Below are 12,005 nucleotides of genomic sequence, written 5' to 3'. Positions count from 1 at the left end.
TTTAAAATATATTTTATTGAATTTTTACAGAGAGGAAGGGAGAGAGATAGAGAGCCAGAAACATCGATGAGAGAGAAACATCAATCAACTGCCTTCTGCACATCTCCCACTGGGGACGTGCCAGCAACCCAGGCACATGCCCTTGACCGGAATCGAACCTGGGACCCTTGAGTCCGCAGGCCGACGCACCATCCACTGAGCCAAACCGGTTTCGGCAGTTGGTTAGAATGTTGACCTGATAGGCCTCGCTTGCGGGTTCAATCCCTGGTCGGGGCACATACAGGAATCAATCAATGAATGCATAAATAAGTGAAACAACAAATTGATGTTTCCTCCCCCTTCACTTCTCCCTCTAAAAACAAAAAAAATCAATCAATAAAAAAATAAATACATAAAAACAAAAAATTGATGACTATATTGATTTATATATTAATTTATATAGCATGCTAGATGCAAAATACTTTGAACATCACCTGCACTTCGTGAATGTCCAAGGGGACATTTGAGGACAGTGTGTGAGCTCTGGCCGGGCAGCTCCGCTGGTTAAAGTGTCGGCCCAATACACCAAGGTTTCCGGTTTGATACCCGGTCAGGGCACATACAAGAATCAACCAGTGAGTGCATAAATAAATGGAACAACAAATTGATGTTGCTTCCTCTCTCCCTTCCTCGCTCTCTAAAAACCAATTAATAAACAAACATTTGAAAACGGCATGTGACCAGGGACATTGCTTTATTGTGTGCAGGCGCCCTGCGTATAAGACGTCCTCCACCCCTGGGCTGTCTTCCAAGAGCACTGCCCAACCACAGGTAACAGCCAAGTCGCCACCATGTTTCCAGAATGCTCCATGGATGGGACCCCAGCGGTCCCTTCGCGAGCTCTCTGTACGTTGAGAGGCTAAAGACAGAGGCTGCGTTCTAAGAAGTCTGAGCCTTAGGAGACTGGGCCAAATCTGCATTTGTCTTTTCTTGCTGGTGTGTGAAGCCTCCTTCTGTAAGGGCTTCTTCACTCACCCGATCTATAGGGTCAGAGGGGCAGGGACCTTCGCCTAAGGTCACAAAGAAGGTAGTTGGCCACACCGGGACCCAAACCCAGCCCTGACTCCTGCCCCTTTTACCCATCAGCTGCCTCACAGCACCCCTGTGGGGCGAGCACGCGCATCACCCCCACTTCCCAGGTGCAGAGCAGAGGTACAGAGAGGCAGAGTCACGGAGGCCCCGGCTCACAGCGGGAGGAAGCCGCAGCGCTGGGGCCTGAACCCGGGGCCCCCCACTTCAGAGCCTGTGGTTTCACAAGGCAGGTGCACACACCCAGAGGGTGCGGACTGAGTGGTTGGGATGAGGCAAGTCAACAAAACTTCTCTATTGGTTTTGAATGTAAAAACGAAATAATTTAAGCCTTATTACTCATATACAGAATGACAGCAGTACCTGGATATCACTGATACATACACACGTCAGGTTACATGCCCAAACAGTATTTACTCTGAGATGCATGACCACAGAAGGAAGGCAGCCATCGCTTTCCCTGCTAAGTGACAGGAGGGCCTCTTGGGGACCAGTAGTCGAGCGGGGCACACAGGCCCCTTCAGTGTGGGCTCCAGACTGACCGCCTGGGTTCGGGGTCCCACTCTGCCACTTGCTGAGCTGCCTGGCCTTTGGCAAGTGACTTTACCATTCTGGCCTCAGTGTCCTCGTCTGCAAGGAGGAAATAATAGCAGCTCTCGCTTGGGAGGGCGGAGGAGAGGGACGAATCAGTTAGTCCGTGTGGGACACCAGAGAACAATGCCTGATACACAGTAAGTGCTCAGTTGCTGTGAGCTCTGGTTATTGTTTCTGTGCCTTGCAAGCGGGCAAACAGGTGCAGGAAGCTCAAATAATGAGGTAACAGTTAAGAAGGAGTGGGGCTCGGATCCAGAACCCCACTCTTAACCACAGCCAGTCGCACCTCGGCGCTCGGAGCCCGTTTCCAGGGCTCTCCCAGGAAGGAAGAGAGTGGCATGTTGGAAGAAGGGGAGATGGTCATTCTGTCTGGCCAGGCGTAGAAGCCCAAAGGCTCACCAGATGTCAAAGCTACGGAACAGAAAGTCCTGGGCCCCGTGATAGGGCAAGGGCGCCCTCTAGTGGTACACGGAACCCCAGCAGCCGCGTGTCCCGGGGCTCTTCCTGTGCGGAGATCCCGAGCATAGCGAGTACTCACGCAATCCTGGCGGGAACCGAGGACCAGAGGAACCCGGACACCGGCCCAGGGCCACTTAGCGGGGCTTGAATCACGATGATCTGGCCTCAGAACCTACACTCTTTCTCTTTCCAAAACTGTCCCAGCTCTGGGGCCCCGAGCACGACTTTGATGTCCTAGGGCCGGCCCTGCAGGGCAGCTCCGGCCGGTCTCCCTGGCCGGTCTCCCTGGCCGGTCTCCCTGGCCCGGCGACGGCGACATCGAAACAAAGGGCGGTTCCCCTGACCTCAGGCGCGGGAGTCAGGGCTTCAGCTGCTTCCCGCCAAACTCAGGAGGGCCGGGTTAGGGTACTCGGGGCTCTCAATGACCCCGGGGCCGAACTTGAGCTCCAGAAAGCGGCGGTAGTTGTTGGGCGCCTGCGCCATGAAGCCGGCGAAGGGCAGGGGCACGAGGGGCTGCAGGAAGTGTTCGGGGAACTCCACGTCCTGCCGGTGGTCCAGCCACGTGTCCTTGGTCATGACCCCGTTGCGGGGGTAGAAGGGCCACAGGTCCACGTGCAGGTGGTTGCTCTCGCTGTACTGCACGCGGAAGAAGTCGCCCTCGATGGCCTTCTCCCACACGAAGCCGCGCTCGTCCACCACGGAGCCGGCCTCGGCCCCCCGCAGCTGCTCGCAGTTGCCCACGTCCTCCAGGTAGATGCCCAGGTCCACGTCGTAGTCCCACGGGATGATGTCCCCGTGGCGGGCCGCCCCCAGCAGCGAGCCGCCCTCCAGCCAGTAGCGCACGCCCGCCGCCTCCAGCACGCCCACCACGTAGCGGGCGGTCTCCCGCAGCGCGCGCAGGCAGCACGGGGGCGTCCAGCGCCCCTCGTACAGGTAGGACGGCGTGTCCCCCACCACCGTCCCGAAGCAGCGCGGGGTCTCCTTGCTGCAGCCGAACCATTCGAGGCGCCCCCCGTCCCAGCTCACCAGGCGGATGCCCAGCGCCCGCAGCAGCGCCGCCCGCCGCGCTCGCCCCTCGCGCTCCGCCTTCCAGCGCGCGTGGGCCGTGGTGAGCGGGGGCTGGCGCGCCGCCGGGAAGGTCACGTCCAGCAGCTGCACCGCCCAGCCGCGCAGGGCCGTCTGCAGGAAGAGGCCGGTGCCCAGCGGCCGGGCCAGCGGCGCCGAGAGGTTGAAGAGGTCGCGCGCGGCGCAGGAGCACCACGGCGTCCCCCTCCAGGGCGTCGCAGCGGGGCGCGGAGGGCGCGGGGCTGTAGCGCGCGCTCCACTCCCGCAGGCTGACGTTCAGGGCCAGGCAGCGCGCGGGGTTGGCCGAGGCCACCCGGGCGGCCACCAGGCGCGCCCCTCCGGCCCGGAGCACCTCCGCCATGCGCTCCAGCCGGCCTGGCGTCTCGGCCCTCGCGCCGTCGGGCACCAGGGCCACGAACTCGGTGGCCACGTAGGTCTCCGGGCGCGAGGCCGCGGCGGGCTGGTCCAGGGCGGGCTGAAGCAGTGCCAGGTGGACGTTGGGGATGCGGGGCAGGGCCAGGGGCGGGTAGGGGAGCACGTCGGCGGCCACCACCACGGGCTGGGCTGGGTCCTGCTGCAGGAAGGAGTCCACCAGCTCGGGCACCGCGTTGTCAAAGGCCTCGAACTCTCGCACCAGGACGGTGACGTGGGGGCCGGCGGCGGCAGTTCCGCGGCGGGGTCCCCGGGTCCGGGCGTTCCTGGGCTGCTGCTGCAGCCATGAGACATAGAAGAGGACCAGGAGGTTGACGGTAATGGCGGCTGCCAGGGCAGCCTGGCAGCGGGTGAGCCGCATGGGGCTGAAGTCAGGCTCTAGCTGGGCCTCGGCGACATCCTGGGGAGGTGGGAACGAAAGAGGAGGCTATGGCTGATTGTCAGCAACCCCTCCAACCCTAGCCTTGCCCTTCCAGCCTTTTTCTTATTTGGTTTCAGCTCTGACCTCCCCTCCTCCAGGAAGCCCTCCCTGATCTCCCTGACTGGGTCTTGCACTCAGCTCTGCACTCCTTCAGAGCCTCCCCCCATCCCCACCATTTTAAATCATTGCTGTGTAGGAACCCATTCTGTCCTCCCACTGTGAGACGCAGGGGGAGTCTGTCTTGGTCACTGCTGGGTCCCCAAGGCCACTCAGCACAGACCCAGGTGCCCATGAGGACTGAGTTTTTATCAAATGAGTCACCTTCCCTTCTTCCTTGTTCGATCCCACCCTTCTATTCATTGTTAACTTCTCATTCATATTTGGGTTCAGTTATCAACACCCCAGACCCCACCCCCAAGCCCAGCTTGTACTTTCTGCTCTCTACCATTCCTTCCTCCAGGAAGCCACCCCTGATCTCTCTCCTGTTCCTTCCATACCCCACCCCTGGCTCCAGGGTGAGACTGATGCCTCAGCCTGGGCCCTCAAGCCCCTCCCTGCTGCCCCTTCTCACTTCCTCAAATTCTGCCAACCGGTCATCTCTTTCCGGATGGTCAGCCAGCTCGTTTTAGTTTTACAAGAAAAGTTAGAAATGTTTCCTTAAATCAGAATTATCCCAATTTGTATGTTGGCCACTAGTGTTTTTTAATAGAAACGGGAAGTAGAGCCGAAACCGGTTTGGCTCAGTGGATAGAGCGTCGGCCTGCGGACTGAAGGGTCCTGGGTTCGATTCCGGTCAAGGGCATGTACCTGGGTTGGGGGCACATCCCCAGTGGGAGATGTGCGGGAGGCAGCTGATCGATGTTTCTCTCTCATCGATGTTTCTAACTCTCTATCTCTCTTCCTTCCTCTCTGTAAAAAATCAATAAAATATATTTAAAAAAAGAAAAGAAAAAAAAGAAATGGGAAGTAGAAAGGTGGCTGCCAGGGGCTAGCAGGAGGGAGAAATGGAGAGTTGTTTAATGGGTTTACAGTTGTAGTTTTGTAAGATGAAATCGTTCTGGAGATTGTGTGCCTAAAATGCGAATATACTTAATACTACTGAGCCATGCGCTTACAAATTGTTAAGATGATGAGTTTTATCGTGATAAAAATGTTTTTGTTTTGAATGGAATGGGCTGCGTTGAAAGAGGCTGCCAGTCTTAGGACTCCCCAGTTCATTGGCCAGACTCCTGAGCAACCCCCAGATGGCGCTGTCTCCCTGTCCCCAGTATAACTTGAAGTTCTGGCTGGTCTCCAGCACCGGAGGTGTAACTAACTCTCTGGGTTCTCAGTAGATACTTTAAAAAAAAGTCCCCGTGGATTTTTATAGCTTCCTTCTCCTCCCAGGGAGGGAGACATCAGCGATCCAGCTAATCGGCAAACCTTCCTAGCTCCCAAACACTCTGACCCATCCCCACTCCCACAATTGCCCCCTCAACTGGGGTCCACCCAGAGAGGTCTAACAGCGCAAATATGACCTCCCCCTCCCTGCTCAGAGGCTCCTCAGTGTCCTAGGGGGAAAGTTTAAGTTTCTTACCACATCCCACCAGGCCTTGTGTGACCTGGCCCTGGCCCACCCGCCCCCCATTCCAGCGCCATCTCTGACCAGGCCTCCTCAAACTCTATGCCTAAGCCACCTCGGACTTTTCTTCAAAGAGGTCTTATTTCTAAGCCTTTTCATATTCTGTTCCTGCTGCCTAGGACAGTCTCCTCTCAAACACCCCTTTCCCCGTGCCTTTTTCTGCTGGAGAACTCCTACTTAAGCTTCAGGGCACAGCTCAAATGGCCCCTCCTCCAGGAAGCCTTCCCGGAACCCCAGCCTGGCTCAGAAGTCCCCTCTGGGCTCCCCCATCCCAGCCCTGCCCGTTCTGGTTCGGCACTGTCTGGGGATGAGTCTGTCGGCCCCGCTGGACCCAGGAGGGTAGAGCCAGGGCTGTCTCCATTACCACTGTGTGTTCCTAGCACACAGCTGGGCACAGAAAATGCATGTGGTGAAAAAAGGATGGCCAGGGTCAGGGTTTCTGTGTCTGTAAAGCGCCTTCAGGTCCCTGGAGCCAAACTCTGCAGGTGGCCCTGCGCCTGGGGCCCTGCGCTGGTCTTCCCGTCTGTCCCACCAGGAATGTCCTCCCACCCCCCTCCACCCATCCCAGACCTGCTTGCCCTTTTCTGACCCAACTTAGATGTTACCTAAGAGTCTGCGTTGCACTTTAAGAGTGACTTCTTCACCTTTAGAATCTTGGCCTTGCCTCTGGACCTGAGGTGGATCCCTCCTTCCTTCAGTCCTTCAGTAGCTACGTGTGGAACTCCTACCACTGCTCTAGGTACTGGGGACACAGCAGTGGACACACAACACACAGACACGCAACACCCATGACCTCATGGAACTCATTGTTGTGGGCGGAAGGGAACTTTGGAACACAGAGTCTTCTGAGTCTTAAACATCTTAGAGTCTCGGAGCTTAGCTACACGGAAGCACAGGCGATGCTTTTAGAACCTTCTAGAGCAGTGGTTCTCAACCTTCCTAATGCCGCGACCCTTGAATACAGTTCCTCATGTTGTGGTGACCCCCAACCATAAAATTATTTTCGTTGCTACTTCCTAACTGTAATTCTGCTACTGTTATGAATCGTCATGTAAATATCTGATATGCAGGATGTCTTTTCATTGTTACAAATTGAACAGAATTAAAGCATAGTGATTCATCACAAAAACAATATGTAATTATATCTGTGTCTTCTGATGGTCTTAGGCGACCCCTGTGAAAGGGTTGTTCGACCCCCAAAGGGGTCGCTACCCACAGGTTGAGAACCACTGTTCTAGAGAGAACATCCTCACTCCACCCTTGTCCCTTCCAGTCTGTTCCAGTGCAGAGACCAGAGAGATCCTGCCGGAGCCTGAATTAGATCCTGTCCTGCGTCTGTTCAAACCCTTTTGTGGCTTAAAATCACTCGAAGGAGAGCCTTCACTGTGGCCCCTGAGGCTAATCACCTGTCCTCTTCCACTCGCTCCCTTAGCTCCAGCCACACCGGCCACCAAAGGCCATTTTCCAAATAAACCTGGGCCAGTCCTGCTGCAGCTCTGGCTGTTCGCTTTGCCGGATGCTCCCCCCCCCCCCCCCCCCTCAGGTATCCACCTGACTCCACCCCATGGCCTTCAGGTCTTTGCTCAAATGTCACCTGTCCAGTGAGCCCTTCCTTTGGCTAACCTGCTTAAAAATGCATCCCTCCCCCCCCCCCCAAAAAAATTAAAATTAAAAAAATGCATCTCCCTGTTATCCACATACTTTCTTTGCCCCATCCCTGAGTAATTTTTTCTCCCCTGGTAGTTATTACATAGATTTTTACTTATGTTGTTGATTATTTTGTCTGTTTTGTTCCCTGCTGTATGCCCAGAGCACAGCTCAGTGTCTGGCACATAGCAAATGCTCAATAAATAGGGGTGGAGCCCTGACCGGTTTGGCTCAGTGGATAGAGCGTCGGCCTGCGGTCTTAAGGGTCCCAGGTTCGATTCCGGTCAAGGGCATGTACCTTGGTTGCGGGCACATCCCCAGTGGGGAGTGTGCAGGAGGCAGCTGATCGATGTTTCTCTCTCATCGATGTTTCTAACTCTCTATCCCTATCCCTTCCTCTCTGTAAAAAATCAATAAAATATATTTAAAAAAAAAATAAATAGGGGTGGAATGATCAAGTGACTCCAACTGCTCAGATAGGGAATCTGTGGCTCAGAGACTTAAAGGATGCAGGGACCAGAACTCAGTTCTCCACCATCCATGTTGTCTGGCTGCTTCTGAGCCAGGAGGTACCCAGCAGGACAGAGGGTAGAAACTGGGTCCTCAGCGACCAGAGGGTATGATGGCTTGATGAGGAGGTACCACCTACTGGGTGAGGGGACCAACGAGGAAGGAGAAAGGAATCCTCTGGTACCTTCATAAGATCAAGTCTTGGCTTCTTTAAGTGTAAGGGTTCAAAACCCCTTCATGGAGGCAAGGTGGGTGAAATTATGACTTTTGCAGGTCTGAATGTTCTAGATCAGTGGTTCTCAACCTTCCTAACGCCGAGACCCTTTAATACAGTTCCTCGTGTTGCGGTGACCCCCAATTTCATTGTTACAAATTGAACATAATTCAAGCATAGTGATTCATCACAAAAACAATATGTCATTATATATGCGTTTTCCGATGGTCTTAGGCGACCCCTGTGAAAGGGTCGTTCGACCCCCAAAGGGGTCGAGACCCACAGGTTGAGAACCGCTGTTCTAGATGCTCCTGATGTGCCAGCCCCTGTTCTAAGTACTTTACACATATTAACTGGTTTAATCTTCAAGTTATGATCACATTTAGAGATGAAGAAACTGAGTCACAGAGAGGTGAAGTCACTTGCTCAAGGTCACACAGCTGGAAAGTGATGGACCCAGGATTTGACCCAGGAAGCTGGCTCCAGCCGGGCCTGCGTGGCTCAGTGGTTGAGCGTCGAACTATGTGCCAAGAGGCCATGGTTCGATTCCCAGTCAGGGCACATGCCCGGGTTTCAGGCTCGATCCCGTGTGGGGTGTGCAGGAGGCAGCCAATCAATGATTCTCTCTCATCACTGATGTTTCTACCTCTCTCTCCCTCCCCCTTCCTCTCTGAAATCAATAATAAAAATATGTATTTTTGAAAAAGGAAGCTGGCTCCAGAGTTGTGCTTTAATGCAATCAATTCTGTCTCTCTTGAGCCTACCTTCCATGAGCCTTCCCTGGCTCTAACCTGGCCAGTGCTTTCAAATATGGCACATTAATGAATGCAACTCACTAACGCAACAAAGCCACTTATTGAGTGTCCTCTGTGCCAGACCATGAGTTCCAGGGACAGGAGATGAATTGGACAGTCACCGAGCAGGCCCTCCAGAGGTAGGAAAACAATATCCCAAAGGGGAAAGAAACCAGCAGGGGCGTGGCAGAGAAAAACAGAGACTTGCTATAGAAAAAGGAGCCAGGGATGGAGAAGACAAGATGAGACTTTGTCTCTCCATCCCCCACAAAACAGTGTAAGTGGATCACTTCAGGCCTGGGCTCGCCTGGTCTGAGCTCTGATCTGACCTGGGCCTCAGTTGCTGCATCTGTAGAATGGGAATGCAATGGGTAAAGAGGATATGTGGGAAAGTCTTTGGGGACGAGGAAAGGGCAGTGTGCACATGAGTACTGGAGATACTGAGAGACTTCTTACCTCCTACGTTGCAGGCTGGGGGAGCTTCAGGGGGGCGGTCTCAGCCCTGCTCAGCTGCGCTGCTGAGGGAAGGAGAACCAGAAAATACCAAATCAGCCAATTTTGCACAGTAGAGCACAACTTCATTTTACCTATAAATCATTTTTCTTGAAGTCCTCTAAGTTCAGACACTACCTGGAGCATCTCAGGAATGGGTGGGAAGGATGTCAGTTACCATAGCAACCTATAACCATCCCTATCTCATGACTGTGTCCAGAAAGGTAGGGTTGGAAGTGATAGAAGCGGTTACTATGACACCCACTTCCCTAGACACACTCCATCCTGAGACAATCCTAAAAAACGTCTCCTACCTTCGTGGGTCTGGTTCCTAGGGTCACTGGAAGGGAGACTGCCTCTGTTACCATAGTAACCAGGGCTTAGCCTTGCCTGTCTTGCCTCCCTGGGGAGGGTCAAGCCCTGTAACCATAGCAACTACTCCTCAGCAGAGCATCTTCTCCTCTAAATAAAAATACCTGGTTGGTTTGGTCCATGGACCTCCCACCCTGGGAAAGGAGGGGAGATGGTTACCATGGTAATGCCCACTGGGTGGTTAGGAGGGTGGGTTGCGAAAGAGGTGTTTCCCTCAGTCATCAGTGTCCTTGGGGCTGAGGGAGTGCTAGTTGAGGTTGCCATAGTAACCGATGCTGGTCGGGGCGGAAGAACCACCAAGGACTTAGATTACCTTAGCAACCTCCTCCTGGTGTAGGGACAGGGGAGGTTCGGGGGGGCCCCCTAACCACCAAAGTGGAGGAGAGAAGCTGTTTGTGTTCTAGGCTGGGGAGGCGTTACCAAGGCAACCAGCCTGGGCCAGGATCGGCGAGGATGGGGCCACGGCGGAAACCATCCGTGGTGGTCGCCCTTTCTCTCGGAGGGTGAAAGCGGGTCTGGGGAGGTTTAGACTCTTTCTTTCTGGGGCTAAGCGGAAGGAGGGGGGCAGAGAGCGGCTCCTCCCCCAAGTCCCGCTCTCCCTCCTCCGGGCGCGCGCCCCCTGCCCGCCCACCCGCGCGCGCGCCTGCGGAGTCCCCCCCGGGTGGGCGAGGCGCGCGCCCGGCCGCGTCCCCGTCCCCCGCCCCCCGCCCCCGCCGGGCGCGCGCGCGGGGGGTTGGCGCGGCCGCGCAGGCGCGCGAGGCACAGCGGGCGCGCGGGCCGGCCCGGGGCCTCCATGATGGAGGAGCGAGCGGCCGCCGCCGTCGCCGCCGCCGCCTCCTCCTGCCGCCCGCTCGGCTCCGGTGCGGGCCCCGGCTCGACGGGCGCCGTCCCGGTCTCTGCCCCCGCTCCCGGGCCCGGCCCGGCCGCTAAGGGGGGCGGCGGCGGCGGCGGGGGCAGCCCCGGGCCCACGGCGGGGCCGGAGCCCCTGAGCTTGCCCGGGATCCTGCACTTTATCCAGCACGAGTGGGCGCGCTTCGAAGCGGAGAAGGCCCGCTGGGAGGCCGAGCGCGCCGAGCTGCAGGTGAGCGCCCCCCGGACCCCCGACCCCCGCCCGGCCCGGCCCGGCCCGGCCTCACCCGCCGCCGCCGCCGCCGCCATCTTGGAGCAATGGCCGCCGGGACGGCCGGGGGGGCGGGCGGGGACCGCGACCGGCCAGCAGCGGGAGTGGGGGGCCGTCCGAGCGGGTCCCGGGGGGCACCGGGGCTCCTCGAGGCGGGCGGGGGCCCCGGGGCGGGAGGGCCGGGCCGCGGCCGGCGGAGGGAAGGGGCGCCGGGGACCGGACGCGCTGGCAGTGGCCGCGGGGGCGAGCGGACCGGTGGCGGGGCCGGAGTGCCCTCGGGGCCGGAGGGTCCCGGAGGACTCAGCGGCCGGTGCCGGGAGGAGTTGCCAGAGGGGCTTGGTGGCGGGAGCAGAAGCTCTGGGTGCCGAGGGACGCCCACCCCCGTCCGAGCCGGGGCGGGTGGGAGGTGGGGCGTCGGGGGGACGGGGGACCCGCCGCGGGCGGGAGCGTCCGGCCGGGATCAGGCCTGAGTGGGGAGAGGAAGTCGCGGAGCCGGGGACGCGGGGTGTTTCGGGGAGTTTGGACGGAGGGAACGGAGAGATGGCTGTGTGAGGACTCCGGGGGTCACGGGGGTTGGGGGTGGGGTCTGGAGGGGTTCCAGGATGATGGGGCGCGCCCTCCTCATTGGGGAGGAAACTTGGGGAGCCTTGGCATGTGTGGCTACCGAGCGTAGGGAAGTTGTCCCAAAATCGTGCCCTCGGGAGCCCGTGCGGAAGAGCTCGGGAGCAGGAATTGCAGGTCGGGGGTGTGGTGGGGTGGGGGGTGGCCCGCAGATGGGAGAGGTGTGCGGGGTGGCCAGTGGAGAGCCCTGGACTGCAGCGGGGGGCGGGCATGTGCATCATGGAGACCCGGGCGCCTGGGAAGGGGGCGATGAGGAGGAGTCCGGGGTTCCCCGGGATGGTAGGGGGAGCGTTGTGTGGAGCAGGGAGGCAGCGGGGAGAAGCATCTGAGGAGCACCCCGAGGGGAGACGTGTTTGCGGGCGTCACAGGAAAGGACCCCACGGTGTGTGGAGCAGCTGGGAGAGGAATGCGCCCTGAGATGGTGTGTGGAAGCCTGGCGAGCTGGGCTGGGTTTTGTGACTTTGAGGAGTGTGGGTCCATTGGCGGAGTTGTGAGGGTTTGCAGGGGTCCGGTGATGAGTCGCGGGGAGGCCGGGGTTCCTCCGCTGGGTGTTACTAGCAGAAGTCGGTGTCTTC

The 12,005-nt window shown here is 57.7% G+C and overlaps 1 protein-coding gene across 1 annotated transcript; it reads right to left on the bottom strand.

Moving 5' to 3' along the window:
• Positions 1–1,348: 1,348 nt before the first annotated feature.
• Positions 1,349–10,858, bottom strand: LOC139001345 (ribitol 5-phosphate transferase FKRP-like). Its single transcript, XM_070403023.1, is given in 4 exon segments — positions 1,349–3,366; positions 3,368–4,018; positions 9,282–9,343; positions 10,826–10,858. Coding segments are annotated over 2 exon segments (1,491 nt in total). The 5' UTR covers positions 3,980–4,018; positions 9,282–9,343; positions 10,826–10,858; the 3' UTR covers positions 1,349–2,487.
• Positions 10,859–12,005: the final 1,147 nt, after the last annotated feature.

This window comes from Myotis yumanensis, unplaced genomic scaffold, assembly GCF_028538775.1.
Source record: "Myotis yumanensis isolate MYYU_CA2020_CCGP unplaced genomic scaffold, mMyoYum1.0.hap1 SCAF_444, whole genome shotgun sequence".
In the NCBI taxonomy this organism is placed as follows: domain Eukaryota; kingdom Metazoa; phylum Chordata; class Mammalia; order Chiroptera; family Vespertilionidae; genus Myotis; species Myotis yumanensis.
Note: the sequence above shows the minus strand (reverse complement) of the source record. Positions and strands in the feature narration are given on the sequence as shown.